The following is an 18,887-nucleotide window of genomic DNA, read 5'->3' as shown; positions in this document are numbered from 1 at the left end:
TTAATTTAGAAAGTCAGCTATTAGAAACTTGTATCTGTATAAAAATGTGGAATGCCAGAAAAAGTAATTTGAAAGTTTCTTTTTATTTAATGAGACTTGATTATGAGATACTGACTGTAAGGCCATTTGGAAACTTCAGAATCAATTTATGTTCTTTGTATTCTGCGCTAATGCGGACTTTTTGCTTCATCCGTAAGTATTCATCTATTTGAGGAATTTTAGTTAGGCACATACCAGTACAATTGTTGTCCTATAGTTTAAGTAGATACTGTTTTGCACAAAAGTGTGCCAGTTGTGTGTCTCATAAACGCTACCTGAGACAGAAATGTTAATATAGCTGATTAATTTTTATATTTTTTTCGGTGTTAGCTGGAGATACAGATGATCCTCCAAGAATTACTCAAAATCCTGTCATTAATGGGAATGTAGCAATGGCTGATGGACATAACAACACTGAAGAAGACATGGAAGATGGTAAGTAAATATTTGATAAAAACATGTGGTTTGTTGGCTTCTTTATTTTTATGTTTTTTTGAGGACAAATGGTCCATGTCTTACCTGTGTCCTCTGAACTGCAGCTCATTAAAAAAATGAAACCCTCTGTAGTTATGACTGCTGGTTTTCTGTATAGGCATCCATTTAACATAGCTGTACAATAGGATCAGGCATCTGAGGGCTTGGGATTTTTTTTCCTCTTACTCTCTCTAAGTACTCATTTAAAAATTGCTGAAAGTGATACTGTCCATTGTTATATTCTGTGATATGTCTCTTTAAACGTACTGCAGCTGGTGCTTTGCTGAATAGTAATTTTGTCAGTTATGCAATTCCTTCAGGACATTTAGAATCCTTATCTGTCTTGCTCTCGTCAGGTGGCAGCTGTGATCAGTTTTTGTCTTTGTATGGTAAGTCAGTGGTAACTATTCTGTTGATGAACATTCTCCTCCCTCCTTTCTCCCCCCCCCATGCCCTTTTACTTGCAAATGCAAAGGAAGAATTATGTATTGTTGTCCTGTTAATAAAAGGGGACATGTCTTTTTGAAATCTTTTTGTTGATCTATTAAATGAAAATAAGGGTGTACAGTTTTTTCTATTACAGAAGATCAAATAATTTTTAAGTAGATGTGTCTGGGCTTATTTAAAGAAAGATGAGTTTGTAATTCACTCAAGTCTGTTGCTATGTTTAGTGAGGAAAATGTACAATGATTCTCCCCCCCCCCCCCCCTCCCCCTTAGGAGAGGATGTGAGGGGGGACTGCTCTTATTTTTTAATAACTAAATAAAATTGAATTGGGAAAAGGGACACAAAATATGAGTGGGATTTGTTCCCTTCTGATTCCTTATTTCATGCTGTCTTGTGAGAGTACATTCAGGACTGGGCTTAAACATTTATTTAGATTTGTGCAAAATGTTGAGTGATTTTTGTTTGAGAAAAGTCAGAGTTTGAGGTTAAAGGTCAAAAAAGTGCTTACTTTCATGTATTCAAGGAACATACAATAGAATACTGATACAAAATAGTGATGTTCCATGAAGAGAATATGGTTTAAATTCAGGACAAAAGCTTCGCATGGTTGGATTGCTGCTGTATAATTGGCGAAGAGGAAGTTTCCTATCATCAGATTCTCGCAATAAAGTAAAAATGAGGTCTGCTTAGCCTATGAATTTTTTTTTGTCTGATTGCCTGATCTCATTCAGAAGGCTTTGATTTCTTGCTCAGAGTAACTAGCTGAGACTGAAATAGGGAATTCTGTTTTTATCAAAATCAAGTTACCTGTTATAAAAGATGTTAAATGTCTTTGTTGGGCCATGGTATTTGGAGGGTGGCAAGAGAAGATCATGTGGGTTGACACTGGCTGGCAAGGACAGCTCTGTTGAACTTCTGTTCTCAGTAGTGATGTTTATAGCTAGAAAGTCTGATGGTGTTTTCTGTCAATACAGCCAGTAGATAACACATTGGTCAACTAGTACAAAAATTTGTCCAGAAGTTGGTCTGTATATATGTGCACAAATTAAGCAAAAAACGCTTAAACTGCAGAAGCAGCTGATGAAACCCAGGCCATGTTGTGGCTGGCAAGTAATCAGATGTACACCTCTTCATTCAGAATAACATTGACTTTTAACCAAAAAGCTACTGTAAAACAGCTTCTGTCATTTACCAAATACTTGACTTCTTTCAGACCACTGGATATGAAGGTGTCACAGTAGAGAGAAGTAGTATCTGAAGGTATTTGGCAAAAGGCTTGTGAAAGCTTCTGCGTTTATGGTGGCACTCATGTCTTTGTGGACTTTCAGTATGGTCAGGAGCCTTGGTCCACTCTGCTGTGGGACATCTTTCAGGGTTAAAATGTGATTCTTAAGCAATACTCTTAATAGTTCCTCATTACCATATTTGAATAAGGAGTGTCTGGCTATATCTTGGTGCTGTTATAGCTCTGCATTGAGACAGATAGAAAACAGTGTTATTGCAAAATGTTATAATTGCAAAAACATTCCTGAAGACTTGCATCACATAAGTGGATGATGTCTCTTTTCCAAGTCTTGTAAATCAAATTAGTTGCTTGCTGTTGCATTATTTACACATCAGTGCAATTGCTCTCTTGCTGTTTGTTCTCTTGCTATCCCAGTTTGCAGCATGATGTACATGTATAATGGACAGCTTGGAGATTCACAAGATAGGAAAAAATGGAGGGAGACATTGGCCTCTTTGAGAAACATGCTGTGTTTTCCATTGCTGTTATTCATAGCAAGTGGGATCAATCTGAGCTGATAAAGAATGCATGAAGAGAATTTAGGTATCTCTTCAGTGAAAATCTTAATGAGTTTAATGGTTCCTGCGAAAGAGGTGAATAGTGGGATAAAAGGTCGATGCTTCCAGCTGGATCATAGAAACCAGCTTTCTGGTGAATTTCTGAGTTCAAGAAACTTTTGAGGTGATTTTGTTCTTGCTTAGCTCAAAAAGAAATGACTGATAAGATGGGGAAAAAAGCACAGCTCTCATCCCCTTTGCTAGGCAACTAACCACAGGCATTGTGAAGAACACTGTAATGGGGGCGGCAGTGGACCACCAAAAGGACTTTCAGATAAGGCTGTGTTCTCCCAGGTGGTTTGACTAGAACCTGTTGTTGCTATGTATGATGTCTTGGCAATTAAAAAGAACCAGCTGAAGGAATGTGCTATGCTTTGTGCAGAGAATGACTTAATGAACTGGCTTTGTGAGCTGGAATAGCAGCTTCTGCAAGTAAAGTAAAAAATAATAAAAACAAGGTTCTGATCAAATTTTGTTTGCAAGTGCATCAGTATTTGAAACAGCACATAGAATAAATTCTCTTAGAAGTTAAAGTTCAAACAGAAGGTCCCTAGCTAAACATTAACTCACAGCTTTGCAATTACCTACTGAAGTCTCATTTCTGTGAAGAATTGCAGAGGCTAGGAGGCTTTCAGAAGCATCAGTCTTAGCCATATGCTAGTATTGCATGCTGTATTTGGATCATTATTAAAATATTCATAGAATATTCAGCCAGTTTCTCCATTAATAATTCAGGTTCAGAATATTTTAATAACCTCAATGTACCTTAAAGGTAGCAACATTTACTAAGAGAATAAAGAAATCTGCTTTTCTCAAAGGAATAAGCACCTAAATATGTACTTCAGTCTTAAAATGGATCATGTTCTGTATTTGGATCTCTGATTTGAAGGATCTCTGTCCTATCAAGGTGCTAAATGTGACATTCATCTCATCAGTGAAAATTTTTTTTCCACATAGCAAATATAATCTATTGCACATAATTTCACCAGGCATTGTCAGCTGGGTCTGTTCTTTTTACCCTGCGTTCAGGATCATGTGTTGTATTTGTAGTTCAGGGATTTATAGAAGTCTTACTTGCCTGTCACTACTAAATTATTCTGCTGCCAATTGCAGTCTTTTATTGGAAACTGGTGGACATGTTTGTGATGGTGAAGAAAGGTTTTATTTATTTATGTGCTCAGAATACTCACCATACTTACTATTTAAACTTCATTTTTTAATATAATGCATGTTTTAATTGATTGCACTTGCTAAAAGTATGGACTTTCTGGAAGGAAAGGAAGGTTGTTATTTCGGGGGGTTGTGGTTTGTATTTTTAAAGAAACTTCTATTTTAGGGTTGAACTATGTTATGAGGCTGCATTTTTGTGGAGTAGTTGCTAGTGATTGCTCAAGTATTTTACTGAGAAGAGTACCTTTCCCTGGTGAGCTATCATGCATAGGTTTTCCTGAAAAGAAATCAAGAAATACAGGCAAACTTTACTCTGAAGCATCTGCAGATGCTGCGTGGGCTGCTTTTTTTAGCTGACACCGTAGCAGCACTGCTGCATCCTTGTACTGAAAAGCGCTCTGAAAGCTGCATCAAAGGAGGCAGAAAGCAAACTTGGTCGGCTCATTTTTCGGAAGCTTAGGCTAAGCCCAGAAATACTGATCTTGATCATGAATAGGGAGGCATTCTCGAGCTGGTTTGAGATACACATGATGCAAGACTGATTTTTAGCTCCTTGGCTGCAGCCTGTCTGGCTCTTGGTCGTAGAAGACCAGCTCTCTAGTCTGTCAACAGACAGTGAGTAGGTAAAATGGGTAGGGAACAGTTTTTAAGTAGGTGATAGACTACTGGTTAGCTACACTTACATGTAGGGAAGAAGAGGAGAAAATAATTCTTTGAACTCTTCCGTTACTGAGGAAGCTGTCAGCACAGGGTAACAGGAAGGTCATTACAGGTGTAGAGGAGAGAGAAAGCAGGTTTCTGCTGTAGTACTGTTAGTTTCAAGAGATAATTGGGAATGCTTAGGGCTGTCAGTCCATACACAAATAAGATCAACTGTGTTGCCAAGATCAAGATCAGAAGACAACTGCTTGAAAAGAAAACTGTTTTGCAAGGGAGAAGAGTGAAATCTGTCAAAGCTCACCGGCAGTCGTGGACAAAACTTGTTAATTTTCTGTATTGAAGTGTAAAATCTTTGTACTGTCTCATGTTGTAATCAAGAGAGTTTCATAATTTAAGTAAGGTAGCAACCACGGCTCGTGTTTTTTTTTAAAAAAAATCATTCAACACTGTCTCTGGTGCCATGCAAAGCTTTCTGAGTGAATGACTGCTTTGCATGTACAGAAATAATACATTTTGTATACTGTGTGCCTTGTCACATAATTTCATGATCAATTTCTGGCTTAGTGTCGTTGTACCTCAGTGCTTTTGGTTTCGGGTGTCACTGCACATGTACACGTGTGACATACTTGCTTCAGTTCTGCATCACCCGCGGGTGGTGTGAGAATAGCTGTCTGACCATGGGTACTGTCTGCTGCCCTCTATGCTACTCAAACCTCCTTACACCCAGTAGCAAATCCTTCCATGTTACACAGGTGTTAAGTTGGAACCACAGAAAAGGAGGGGAGCATCTTGTGCATACTCTGTAATTCATCCCTGCCCTGTAAAATTGTTGGGATAAGTTGCAGGTTTTCCTCCCTGCATGCAATATGAGGCATGTCACAATAAAGAGAGCCCAGCCTTGTGCCTTCCTGAAGCTGTCGCAGTCTACAGAACCCTGTTATAGCTGTGTACAACAGAAGCAGAACAGATTGTGGTATATGAAGAGCTGGGGATGTGGGAAGAAGGCAAAATTAGTTTAATTGTGTGTGTCAAAATAAGCTATAAAATAAGTGTCTCATTTGGCTTTGTTTTAGACCACTAAAAATCTCTAAAAACTTCACATACCATAAAGAATACAGGAGCCTATTCTTGAGCTATTCTTCAGCAAACTGGTATGATATTTTAAAAAAAAACCCAAAACCAACCAATGAGATTCATCTGTTTTGAAAAGATGCTGTTGCAAGCGGAAAACAACTAAATGGTGGCTTGGTATCAATAGGGCAGTTGAACAGATTGTGAAAATCCTTTGCACATCTTGGTTCATGCAAGGAGCTAACTTAAACTGGGCTGTGAAGACACTACACAACCAGAAGAGTTAGAGTGGGCTGTGATTTATGTTGTAAAGCATTTGATGTCTCTGTCTTGCTATACCCACTGTTTTAGAAGAAACTTGAGTGGTAGCAAATTCTAGTGCTAAAGAATTATTTAGGAAGACAGTGTACAAACAGAACGCATCTTCCAGTCCTCTGTTTTCCTGAATGTTGTTGTAGTGTTTCTCAAAATGAAAATATTGAAACTTCAGTTGCTGAGGAGTTCAGTGCCTCTCAGGGTCTGGGGCTTTTTTTGGTTGCTTCCAACGTGCCACTACATAAAACATGCTCATGTTGCATGATTTTTGAAAAATGACATTTTGGAGTGAAGAACATCAGGTTTTTCAAATAATTTTGTGTGTACGTGTGTGTGTGTGTGTGTTACAGACACAAGTTGGCGATCAGAAGCAACATTTCAGTTCACAGTCGAACGCTTCAATAGATTGAGCGAGTCAGTTCTCAGTCCTCCCTGCTTTGTACGGAATTTGCCATGGAAGATCATGGTTATGCCACGACTCTACCCGGACAGACCACACCAAAAAAGCGTAGGATTCTTCCTTCAGTGCAATGCTGAATCTGATTCCACGTAAGATCCTTTTCACTATTGTACAAGTCCTCATTTGATACTAGTTAATCTGTTTTGCAAGAAATACAAACATCTAAAAAAATTATTTTAACTAGCTTTTTGCAAGAGGAAAGAATTCTTGCAAGGGTTTGAGTCTCCCTTTCCCCCCCACCTTTCTATATTCCAAAGCATAAGAGTAATCCTCTCTTTAGGAGGAGCTAAAAGTAGCTTGTGTAGCTGCAAGTTTGTGGTAGAATTTAGATATATTTCTTTTTGACTGCCGGGGAGAAGTCTTTGACAGTTTTCTTGGCATGGGAAAAGTTTTGGGTTTATTTCAAATGGAAGTGGTACTGGAGCTTCTTTAACCCTGCTGAGCTATAAATCCTGCCCTGTAAAGCATGTGAGCAGGTAACTGCTAGCAACTGAGGCAGAGCAGTGTATATGAGGTGTAGTCATCTCCTTAAATGGAGTTCATCACTCATCGAGTGAGATGTAAACATGTACATGTTCTTGGAGTCCTGCATGCAAATCAAAATTGGCTATCTTTGACCACTTTTGTAAATATACAGAAAATGGAAAAGATAAATACAGATTTCTAGGGCATTACTGCAGCTTATCCAGTTAGAGTGTAGACTGCTCATAGGTATCCTTTCCAATAGGGTAACTCCATTCTTGCATCAATTCTCACACAACTTGCAGTTCGCTCAATAATAAGTTGTTCTTTTCTGTTATTTTTGTAATCTAAAAGGTGAGTGCTCAGTGCAGAAGGTGAAGGAAGTTGTAAGTGTATTAACTAGTCACAGGAGAAGTGGTTCACATGCAAGTAGTCACAGAAAAAGGGTAATGTGATCTTTAAAAGTATCGACCAAGTTGCAGCTGGTGGAGCTAAGCAAGCAATAATACCACTGCATGAGGCAGTGACAAGACCTTGTCTGAACTGATATTCAGTCTGATCGTCTTGCACAAGTGGGATGAATTTGAACAGGAACGGTCATAAAGAAGTGCTGCTGAGAAAATTAGAGTGTTGGGGAGTGTATCTGTGGGAGGGAGGGTAGAACCTCCTCCTTTTGCTAGCCAAAGGCTGAGTTGTCACACTCTGCAAACACCAAGACTACTTTGAGTTGGCCTATCCATCTGCATTGAAGTAGATCAGAAATAGCTCACCTCAGAGAGCAGTTACCTTCTTAAACCACTGTTACCTGCAATTGCCTGACAGTACTTTCTTAACAACGCTGTTGCCCTAAGAATATCTCCATTCCAGCTTCACATTATTAATGTGAAAGCCTCAGGGATTCATGTCCTCAATAACAATTAACCAAATCTTAACATCTAGTAAGCGAAAAAAATTTCCTATATGTGAAAGTAGTGTACCAAAAATCCCTAACAAAAAAAACCTGGTTTAATGACTATAAAAAGCTTGGTTTTGAATGAGTTTAAAATGTTTCTTTTGTATTTATAGGTCATGGTCTTGTCATGCACAAGCAGTTCTCAAGATAATAAACTACAAGGATGATGAAAAATCATTCAGTCGTCGTATTAGTCACTTGTTTTTTCATAAGGAAAATGACTGGGGCTTTTCCAACTTCATGGCCTGGAGTGTAAGTAATTGAACATGTATTAATCTATTACTAGATAAGGAGCAGCGTTGAACTTGCACTCCTGAATACTGATATACCTATAGAAAAGGTTTTTTCCCCCAAACTATTATTTTTTCTCTCATTGCTGTAGATTCTTTTTCAATTTCTTATAAATTCCTGTACTTAATTATTGTAGATTGCTATTACTTATGTTGTGATTTAAATATTCCCTCATTAATATTTTCTGCATATCTGAATGCTTGTTTTTTTGCTTTCACTGTGTAATAGTCAATGTCATTCTGAAGCAGAGCCTTTGATTGCCAACTCTTATTATCCACAGAAAATTGAAATGGTACTGCAAAATTTTAAAAGCCAGGAACAAGTTTCCTGTATGGAGACATGAAAAAAGAATATTAAGCTGAAAAACAGCTTTGTTGGTGTCCTTCATTTTTTCTTTTTCAGTTTATTATTATTGGTAGCTCAGGCTTGGAAATTAGAAAGTGATGTCTAACTGGATGCTTTACTACAGTCATGTTGCAAACTGGAGTTCTCATGGTTGTGTGTCATTCCTATTTTACAGGAAGTTACTGATCCTGAAAAAGGCTTTATAGAAGAGGACAAAGTTACTTTTGAAGTCTATGTTCAAGCAGATGCTCCGCATGGAGTTGCGTAAGTATCTTTGTTTAAAAGTAAAATTCTTAAGTCTAATATTTTTGTTGCTTGAGATTGTTCAAGTATTGTGTGTTATTAACATTAGTAGCTCTCATTAGACATTCTCACGTTGTCACCTTTAATTGATGAATTCGCACATGGCAATATTTTTCATTAGTCACATACAGATTTTTCTATAGGTTAAATTTCCATTTGCATTAATCAGCATAATGTTGTGGAACTTCAACTTCTGTATGAATTGATTTGTGATTTAACACGTCTGCAAATCTAGCCTCAACATTTCTGGTCTTACAGCTGATGAGGGTTTCAGACACAGTCAGGTGGCTCTATCTAGCTTGCCTTGGCTTACAGTTGTTTTAAAACTGCCTCTTCTGAGTCATTCTACTTCATGTCACTTGTAAACAAAGTGGTTGTACTGAAATGCCGACTTGCCCTTAAAAGTACAGCTCTGGGTTCCAGTACGCTTTCATAATACATGTTTTTTTCTGCCGTATAGAACATCTTTAAAAAGAAAACTTAACAAAAATCATGAAGCGCTTAATTACAAAGACTGTTGTTACTGGCAGGCAATAGTGAAGTGTAGTTTATTTGAACCTTAAGTAACAATGAAGAGTGGCTGATATCTACCAGCAGCGCTACCTTAGAACAAATACTTTTTATTATGGTTAATACAGAACTATCTTGTTTTTATCCACTAACTATTTTCTAGGTGGGATTCAAAGAAGCACACAGGATATGTTGGCTTAAAGAACCAGGGAGCAACTTGTTACATGAACAGTTTGTTACAGACTTTATTTTTCACAAATCAGCTACGAAAGGTAATTAATATGTGAAAGAAAATGAGGTTGCTAATTGAAATATCCAGTATGTTATATTTATAAATGCTTCAAAACAGAGCTGTATGTTCCTTTTGCCTCCATCCTTTTGGAGAAGTCGTGACTTATGTGGTGATGGACATCTTACTTGAGGCTGAGTGCAGGAAGCTTCTTTTTATAGTATGTTGAACATAAGCTTTTGGGTTTTTGTGAAAGCAGATAGAGTACCTGGTGAAGACCTGAGCTTAAGGGGTGTTTCTTAGACTGTACTATGTGTTAATGTTGCTGTGAATTGTTGGGAGGGTGGGGGGAGAGGAGGATGACTTTACATCTTGCAGATGAGAGATGGAAGTAATTTCCCTTTCTTGGAATAGTTGAAATAGAGAAGTCAATTATGACTTCTCAGCCCATAAACAATGTCAAAAGATAAACATGTACAAGCTTTGTAGTTCATTTGTTCTGTCTTTTAATTTATATTATGCAGCTGAATTTTCTGTTATTATGGTTAGCATCTTTGTAGTGATGGAAAATGTTATAATTTCAGTATTTTAAACAACTTAATTTTATATGTGCTTCATTCATGTGTTTTTTTATTTACTGTAGATGCTATTTCTTTGCTGGAAGGAAGAACTGCTTTAAATATCAGCTTAATAAATATCTCATCCAAACCCAGGATGAAACATATTAGATAATGTATCATTTTAAAATAGTGCAGTAGCCTTAATGGGATCAAAACATAAATGATGACTTGATATTGGAGGTGGCTATCTGGAAGAGGGAATATACTTGGAAAAAAATGTAACTCGGCACGATTTAGTTTATTGGAGTGTCCTATTGATCCTAATTCATCCTTTTGAGCATTCCTGTGCTTATTGTATCTCTCTTAGTGAAAATGAACTGTTCTGACTTACGCTTTCTCTTGTGTATACTAGTTGTTATATTTCCATTAAGCTTTCTTTTCTCCAAAATTTCCCTTTTTAATGCACCTACTTTCCCCTGTCTTAGATTTTCCACCATCTTATCATTATTTATATCACTGTGGCCTTGTAAGTGTCCCAGTTGGGATTTCTTTTTTCTCTTTTGCAATGTGCCGCTTACTCTGAAGCGTTGCAAAAAATAGCACATCAAACTCCAGTAGACTGTAACTGAGATCTTACCAATGCCATGTACAAGAAATAAATACTTGGCTTGTTTTACATGATCCACCTGTTTCTTTTTTACAGGAGGTATAATTTACTCATTTGGTTTATCATTCATTATAATGCCTGTTCTTTTTGCTCAGCACTCATAATGTTTGTGCATTTTATGTTTTTGGACAACTTCACTTTGCTCTTGAAAGAAAAATGTGTTTTTATAATAGCTACATCTAATCCAATTGAGTAGTTCCTTTCAAGACTGTCTTGTAGTCAGTAAATCAATATGTACCATGAAGTAATCTTGTTCTGTGAAGAAGAAATTCTTTTTGTGATACAGATTTGTTTCAACTGAACTAATCTTTTCAGGCATTCCCCTACACTTCTCCCCCAGCCCTCAAATAAATATCAGCTTTTAGGGAGTGTTAATATCTGCATAGTGTCCGTATGAGGAAGCTTGATTTACTAGCTGGTAACTGCAGCTTCTTTTATAGAAATGTTATTGGACATCAGCTGAAATGCCCAATTCTTTGCTCATTCTTCGGGTTTTCAGTGCTCCTACAAACAGAACAGACTACAGTGGTAGTTTTAGACAGTTTTAATACTCATTTGCCATTATTGCAGATAAGAAGTAATCGGTAGTTGTCTTGTCTGAAAAAAAAAAAAGAATTTCTACAACATTTTTGTTTTCACTTTGAGCAAACTTGTTCCTCTTAAAACCAAGTAAAATAAAATGTGTAGCATTCTCAGTTTGCTTATCACCAGTTTCATTATTTCTGTTAATCCTCCTTACGTAGAAGAAATAATGATTTCTATTGCTGTTATTTAGAGCTTTGTTAACAGAGAAGTTGCTGTCAGGAGTAGAGCTGGGAAGGCAATGAAAAATAGCAAAGGCAAGCACGTACCTATGGAAAGTCAGACTCTGGGGAAGCGTGGGTGAGGATTGATGGAGAGGTCCTTTCTTCTTTGCTCTGTTTCCAGACAACAGATGGGAGGTTCTTGGGTGTTTGAAATGAGACCTCCCTTTATTAGCAACAAGGTGGCTTCAGTGGTGGGGGATAAGGCAAAGGAACTTCTCTTCAGAGCATATCTTTATTTATCTGTGACTGGTAAACACATGCTTAAATATAGTCCACCTAGGCGAGGGACAGTGGTAACTTATCAAATGGGTGCAGGTTTGATCTTGGACTGTGTTGCACCAGTCTTCCGATGTCTGTCATTAGCACCTCCAGCCAGTCAGTACTTGTGGCTGCATCCAGTCCATTTTAAAACTCTTTGCTGGTTCCCTTGAAAAATTCCCTACAATTCATGAGAACATTGCAGAATGTTTATATAAAATCATAAATACTGGTCCAGTACATTTCTCCCTGATCTGACTCTCCTCAAGTTATCCAATATATTTTACCTTACCTTGGAATTTCATACACAGTGTTTTCTTCTCCTCTTCAAGTAATTGTCTTAACTTTGAGCAGTGTGTTCATGCTTATCTGTAGCATTCTTTTACCATGTAAATATCTAAAATTTTTCTCATATCTCTGTGTCTGTTGCTTACAGCCATTGCTTATGCATGTCCTTGTCACTCTTTTGTGTTCATTTCCTGAGGGAACTTCTCAGATGTTAAATTAGAGATTCTGCTGTTTTCAAATGGATCAAAGTGCCTCACTTCTTGATCTTGAGGTCAAGCTTTCAGAGTTTGGGAGCATAAGGCATCAAAATAAAGGTTTGTAGGGGGTTGTGTTTGAAAAATGGTTTGGTTTAGCTTGGAGAAACACTTAAGCTTTGAGAAATGGGCTTTGATACTACTTATATAGACAAACAGAATGAAGAACCAAAGAAAGGCTATGTGTTAAATGTTTAGTTTGTAGTAACACATTTAGAATTTCAGAAGAAATAAAACTGGTGATTTTATTCAATGGCAGCTGGAATGTAGCAATTATAAATAAATGATAAATGATTATTTTAATATTACTTGAGAGATACAGGAAAGGAATTAATTGTCCAGATGGTATATGAGGACACCAAATAGGAACTAAATGCAAAGGATCTGATTTTGATTAATTATCAAGGTATTCTGAATTCCCATTTATACCTTTTTGATGGAAGAGTCAACCACTAGATTGACTTGTAGCCTGCCTGCAGTATCATCTTGGTTTGTTATGAGGAATATTTAGCATTTTAATATTTATTTTATGAAAATATATCAGCACTGGCTATATTTGAATTTTTTCATTACTTGATTTTCATATCTTATTTCTATTTCTTTAACCATAGCAAGTAACTTACTATATATTTGTTTTTTAAAAAGCATTTATAAGATGTTAAAAACAATGAATAGAGCCTGATAATAGAGATTTGGAAGATTTGAGACTTGGTCATTCAACTATTTCCTGTTTCTACTTTTAGCTAGTGAAGACCAGCTCATTAAAGGGTTCATAAACCAGGGGCAGGGAGAGGTTAACTCTGCAAGATGCTTACTTGTTTTTGAAGTTCATATTTTAAAGCAAAAAATAAAATTTGCTTGTAAAATCAAAGGTATAATTTTAGCTATTCATATTTGAATTGGAGTTTGCCCAGATCAGCATGGTTAACTGTAACTCTGCGTTTGCATAATAAAAATTAAGAAGCAATTGAAATGAATTTTCTTTATTCGCTTATTAGATTTTTTTTTTTAATTTTATGTTCTGATCTTAGGGAGGGAATTTTCGTAGTCAGGGTGGTCCAGCTTTACAGCAGGATGTGTGGAGAGGTGGTGGGATCTCCATTCCTGGAGATGCTCAGAACTCAACTGGATATGACCCTGAGCAACTGGACTCAGCTTTGAACTTGGCATCTCCATGAGAAAGAACATGAGTTCAGAACCTACAGAGTTCTCTTCCACACTATATCACTATAAACTTTAAACTGTTAAAGCAGTTCTTAGCTCATTAGAAAAGTTGCTGGTGCAAGTACATGAGAAAATACTATTTTTGGTTCTCTTAATTTTTCCAGGCTAGCCAGGCAGTTAGCCTGATGGATTAGCAAAAATATGGCATGAAGGATTATTGAGTTTCAACAGTTACAGCTTGTTGCTGATGATAAAATTGAAGATGCTGTTTTCTTCAATTTATGAAATTTTAAAAAGCAGTTTAAGCAAATTTCAAAATTAAAGCAGAGCGAAGGAAGACCTTTGTTGCTATTAGGGTGGGTCTGTGCTGTTCTTAAAATTACCCCAACGAAGTAAGAGTTCTGTTGGCTGTCCTTCAACAAAAAGTTGATGATAAATTTCAGCTAATTTCTATTCATGTTTTCCCTTTCATATGCACAAGTACTACTATTAACAGTGTAGCTTGCAACTAAGTAGAAACATAAAATTTAGAGTCTGTTACTAGTGTTCAGTCATGATTCTCCTTTAGATCATCTCTGTTTCCTGTTAAGTTTTGGAAATTAAACTTAAAATTTAAAAGATAAAGTCACGTGAACTATCATATTGCTTTACAGTTGCATAATTAACCAGTGTTTTTCTGTCTGAATATAAGGAATTTGCTTTCTTTATGAAACTGTTTGATATTTCAGTAGAATAATTTCTTTTATTTCATCTTATTACTGTAGCTATTCTGCTGATAGTTTCTTATTAGGTTATTCTTCTGAGTATTTATGTTGCTGTACTTTTGAAAAATTTTGTGGATACTCAGAATTGGATTAGGAAACTGGCCTGCCAACTTCTTAACACATTTTTTGGCCTTTTTTCTTTCTTCCTTTCTTTTTTGTCATTCCCTTGTGGTTTTTTTGTATCAGCTTTGTCTTTATCTAATGTCTGTCTCATCTGGTTCCCATCACCTCTGCACTGAGCTTTCGTATAACAATGAATTTGTTTCCTCAACAATTCAGCTACATACTGGAAGTACTAACCTTGCTCTGTATATAGGGAATTGAAGGATATGTTAGAGGTGCTGGACACCTCTGAAATCTAGGCTGGTGCAGAAACTGAGTGAGAACTACTGACATCCAGTTCAGCACTTCACTCACAGAAATGTATCATTCCCTGTTGTTTCAGAGGCAAAAATTTAGGTGGCAATTTTTCTGTTTCTTAACAGGTTATTTTCTTATATGCTGCTTAATATTGGAGTCTTTATTTTTTCATGTGTTGCTACCTAATCTCCTTCCAGAGTTGACTATGATATTTTCTTTTTACATTCATGCTTTCTAAATGAGCATCTCCCTGTAAATACCTTTTCTTTGCTGTTGCTTTTCCCTGGATATATTGGTGTACACTTTTTAAAAAGTAAATCTCATTTCAGTGCCTATTGAACTCTTCTAATCCCTGTTTGATCTATTTGTGTAATTTCTTTGTTCTCAATCCTTCCCAGATCAGTATAATCAGTGAATTGAATTGTTAAGCTGTTTATTTGCTGGACAGCGATGATGTTAAGTAGGAGTGAATTATCAGGGAATCTCAAAGCTTCCTCTGACATACTTCTCCATGTGGACCGTTTCTGGTTTTGTTCACTTGTTGCCTTTTATGGATTCATGTGGTTGTTTTTTTGTTGGTTTTGGTTTGGGGTTTTTGGGGGGGGTTGTTTTTTGTTGTTGTTTTGGGGTTTTTTGGGGGGGTGGGGGGTGGGTTTTTTTGTTGTTGGTGGTTTTTTTTTGTGGGGGTCATGGTTGTTATTTTTCCACTATAGGTGACAATATTGACAGGTAGCCAAGCTACAGCACAAAACTGAAGTTATTTTCAAAAGCCACTAGTATTGATTAATATATCTGGTCCTGCTGTGATGATTGTGTAGACATACCAGGCGTGATAAGTTGTTTGAAGGTGTTAAATGCTTTAGTGCATTTACTTTTCTAGGGTGGAATACGGAAACTGTTTAGGTAAAATAACCACGAATGGAATCTGTTGTTCACATCTTTCTAACCACTGTACTCTAAGAAGAGTCATTCCAGACAATGAATGTTTTTACACTATGGTATGAGATTTTTTTTCAGACTCTTTTGGAGTGATGATTAAATGGAGTTATATGAAGGAAGTCACTGAAGAGGAAAGAATGCGTTAAACAATATGAGCAATAAACTTTTCCTTAGATACTAATTGAACTAAATGCTTTTTCAGGCTGTGTACATGATGCCCACAGAAGGAGATGATTCATCCAAAAGTGTTCCTTTAGCGTTGCAAAGAGTGTTTTATGAGCTACAACATAGTGACAAACCAGTTGGAACTAAAAAGTTAACAAAATCTTTTGGGTAAGTTTCAGAAATTTGGACTATTTATTGGGCTATTACAGGCTTCATAAAGCTTTTGTTTAAAAAGGTTTTATTTAAATCGGGCTATTTTTAGAGAGGTACAGAGAAGTGTTAATATAGTATTATGTTAACTGCTAACTTTTCTCAGTTTACTTGGATAGGTTTTTATTTATAGTCAGTACTAAAGGCAGCTGATCTAAAAGTCACATTTTTGGGGGGAGGGCAGTGGTACATGGTCAGACACAGATGTTAGTGTAGGGTTATAATTTACCTGTTACCTTAAAATTGTGTGATGCATTTGACTTGAGTAAAATTCAGGACAAAATACGTTGTCGAAACATTGCAGTTCATGTATTGCTAATGTCTTTTTTAAAATTTAGATCTGTTTTAAATTTAGAGAAATAGCAGTAATTTGCATTTCCATATTGTTAGTTCTGCTTTGATGACTGTTGTAACATTTTCTTATGACATACCAAAGATGCACGTATTTTTGCCTATGCACAATTTAGAAGCATTTAATGCTGTATTCTGTTTCACGATTTAAAGCTTAAGAGGAGTATCTGTTGCATGAAGTAAAGGTGTCAGAGCACACACACAAAGTAACTCTTTGCATTTTCCGCATTCTAGCACCCTCTTTTCCTTCATAAAACATCTACAAAAAGGCTTGCTTTTTATTTTCATTTTTGCCCAGTATCCAGTTCACTGTCTGGTATTTTTACCAGTCTAGTGGTATTTCTTGTGAGATGGTGTTACAGGCTGTAATTTTAAATCTAGCCATAGAATTATACAATATAGCTGCTTTGAGGGTGGTTGGGTTGTTTGGTTTGGGGGGTTTTTTTTTGGGGGGGGGGGTGTCTCCACACTAGCTTGATGTTTCAGTTGAGCATAAGTTAGGACAGAAGATTAAGACTAGTATAACCTTCACAAGCCTTCTCTTTGCGTGTCATGTAAGCATGGAGTAGGTTTTTATCAAAAACTGCTCTAAAAGATTGTATTTCTCATTACTTTGTCACACTGTATTTGTAGACTAGTCTTTTGTAGTAATATTGACAAGCATTTTTTAATTTAAAAACAGGTTAGGAAGTTTGTATCGTCTTTTTCACATAGCTGTACTAGTGTCCATCGCGCATCTTCCGCTAAAGCTTGTAGTAGTGCTCTGTCCTGACAAGACTCTTTGTAACCTTGCATCTTCGTAACCTTTCCTTTTCACTTTCTGGGGGAATTTGAAAGTTAAATGGGTAACCTCAGAGTTGTATGTTTGTCTGGTCATACCCTCTTCCTACTAGCATGCTGTATATTTAGTTTATTAGTGCTCCTGCTGTCCTGTTACACTGGAAAGACTTACTGGTATTGTAAATATTTCATCTTGAGTTAAGATCCCAACTGTGTCATCTCTAGTAGCATGAAGAGACCTTTCCCGAGGGGGTTGCAGATGCTTAAGTTTGCATCTGAGAGCAAGGTTTTAGAAATATGTTCATGCCTGCCTTCATTCTTGGGAAGAAATTTTTGAATGTGTTTGAAGATTTGGTCTTCCCCCGGCCATTAAATCAGAGAGGGGTTTCTGACCTTGTGAGACCTACCTATATGCTGTGTAGAGTATAACTTTTTACCAGGTATTGTGAGTTTCTAAGTTTGGCTTCTTTCAATAGAAAGTGATGCCATTGTCTGAAGGAGCCCTTTTTTACCCTAATATTAGTATGTAACCTTTTCCTTTGATTTTGTCCTTTAAGCTGGCTAGTGTTTAAAGCCTAGGGAGTCAGAAGGTTATTTTTCCATTCTTAATTATCCAATAGGTCACTTCATTCAGCTTGTTTAAGTGTGGACACCACCCCACCCCACCCCCGGTTGTTTTGGCACACTTTTGGGAGTAGCATGCTGCTGTGTGACAGTGAGTCACTGAGAAGAGAGTGGGAGGGGAAGATAAAGTTACTATTGCTCCTGATCACCCCTGTGCATGTGGCTTCAAGGGCCGGGGTTGAACTTCATGCTGAAGCTAGAGCCTACAGTAAACAGCTTATTTCATATGGTTAGGAGTGATGACTGTTGCAAAAAGAGTTGTCAGAGACTTAAAAAGCATTCTTGAGTTTCAGTTAAAGAGTTCATAGGAGAAAGTATTTCATGCTGAAACTAAAACCACTTTGTGCTTTTTTTATTTAAGGCAGTAGTTCTGAATACCCTTGCTGCAGTGTGCCGTGTTGGCTACGAGGCATTTAGAGACTGTTGCTCTCACCCTTCCTTTCACATGAGTGTGTTTGCGCATGGACAGTTCAGGAAGCTGGTCGCCTCCTTGGAGTTAGTGTGCGTCCAGGATTAACTGTTTAGATGAGCACAAAGGAGCCAGTATTTCCTATGAATCCATTTACTTCCTTTCATGTGCTGAAATAATCCCTGAACGCTACTTGACTGCACCTGAAGGGCCCTCAGAAGAGAGGCAGCTAGAAGTGTGCCGCGGAAACTTTTCTGACAGCATTGAATTGCTCCCAGGCCTTTTCTTAAGAGTTTTTTGACGTGAACTGAGACTAGGTTGTAGACTGGAAGAATTCTGCTGCTAGCAACAGCCTGGCCCTGGCCTCCTTGGCTGGCTTGGGCTGCCTTCCCAGTCCCCGTCCCCAGATCCACAGAGAAGGCAGGTGGGCCCAGAACAGCTGCCAAAATGTCCCACAAGTCCACTGCCCCTTCTTCCTGCCAAGTAAATGCTACACAACTAAAAAAAACCCTGTGCATCAGCCAGTACTAAATCTCAGGGTCTTTACATCTTGCTATGTATTAAATTCTTGATCTGCAAAGAAATCACAAAAATGTCTTTTGAACTGTAACTTTTCTTCATAGTATAGTAAATTTGTATTAATTTGCCTTACAAAGGTGGGAGACTTTAGACAGCTTCATGCAACATGATGTCCAGGAATTATGTCGAGTGGTATGTT

General features: G+C 37.2%; 1 protein-coding gene across 1 annotated transcript in view; it reads left to right on the top strand.

Annotated features, from left to right (window-relative positions):
• The first annotated feature begins 372 nt into the window (after positions 1–372).
• USP7 (ubiquitin specific peptidase 7 (herpes virus-associated)) overlaps positions 373–18,887 on the top strand; it is a 41,903-nt gene continuing 23,388 nt past the window's right edge. Inside the window, exons 1-7 of the mRNA XM_010578442.1 lie at positions 373–474; positions 6,369–6,567; positions 8,006–8,144; positions 8,704–8,792; positions 9,505–9,613; positions 15,833–15,963; positions 18,826–18,880. Of these exons, the coding sequence (XP_010576744.1) occupies positions 432–474; positions 6,369–6,567; positions 8,006–8,144; positions 8,704–8,792; positions 9,505–9,613; positions 15,833–15,963; positions 18,826–18,880 (765 nt within the window). The 5' untranslated portion in view covers positions 373–431. The remainder of the gene's footprint in view (positions 475–6,368; positions 6,568–8,005; positions 8,145–8,703; positions 8,793–9,504; positions 9,614–15,832; positions 15,964–18,825; positions 18,881–18,887) is intronic.

Source organism: Haliaeetus leucocephalus, unplaced genomic scaffold (assembly GCF_000737465.1).
Source record: "Haliaeetus leucocephalus isolate CR32 unplaced genomic scaffold, Haliaeetus_leucocephalus-4.0 Scaffold636, whole genome shotgun sequence".
In the NCBI taxonomy this organism is placed as follows: Eukaryota; Metazoa; Chordata; class Aves; order Accipitriformes; family Accipitridae; genus Haliaeetus; species Haliaeetus leucocephalus.
Note: the sequence above shows the minus strand (reverse complement) of the source record. Positions and strands in the feature narration are given on the sequence as shown.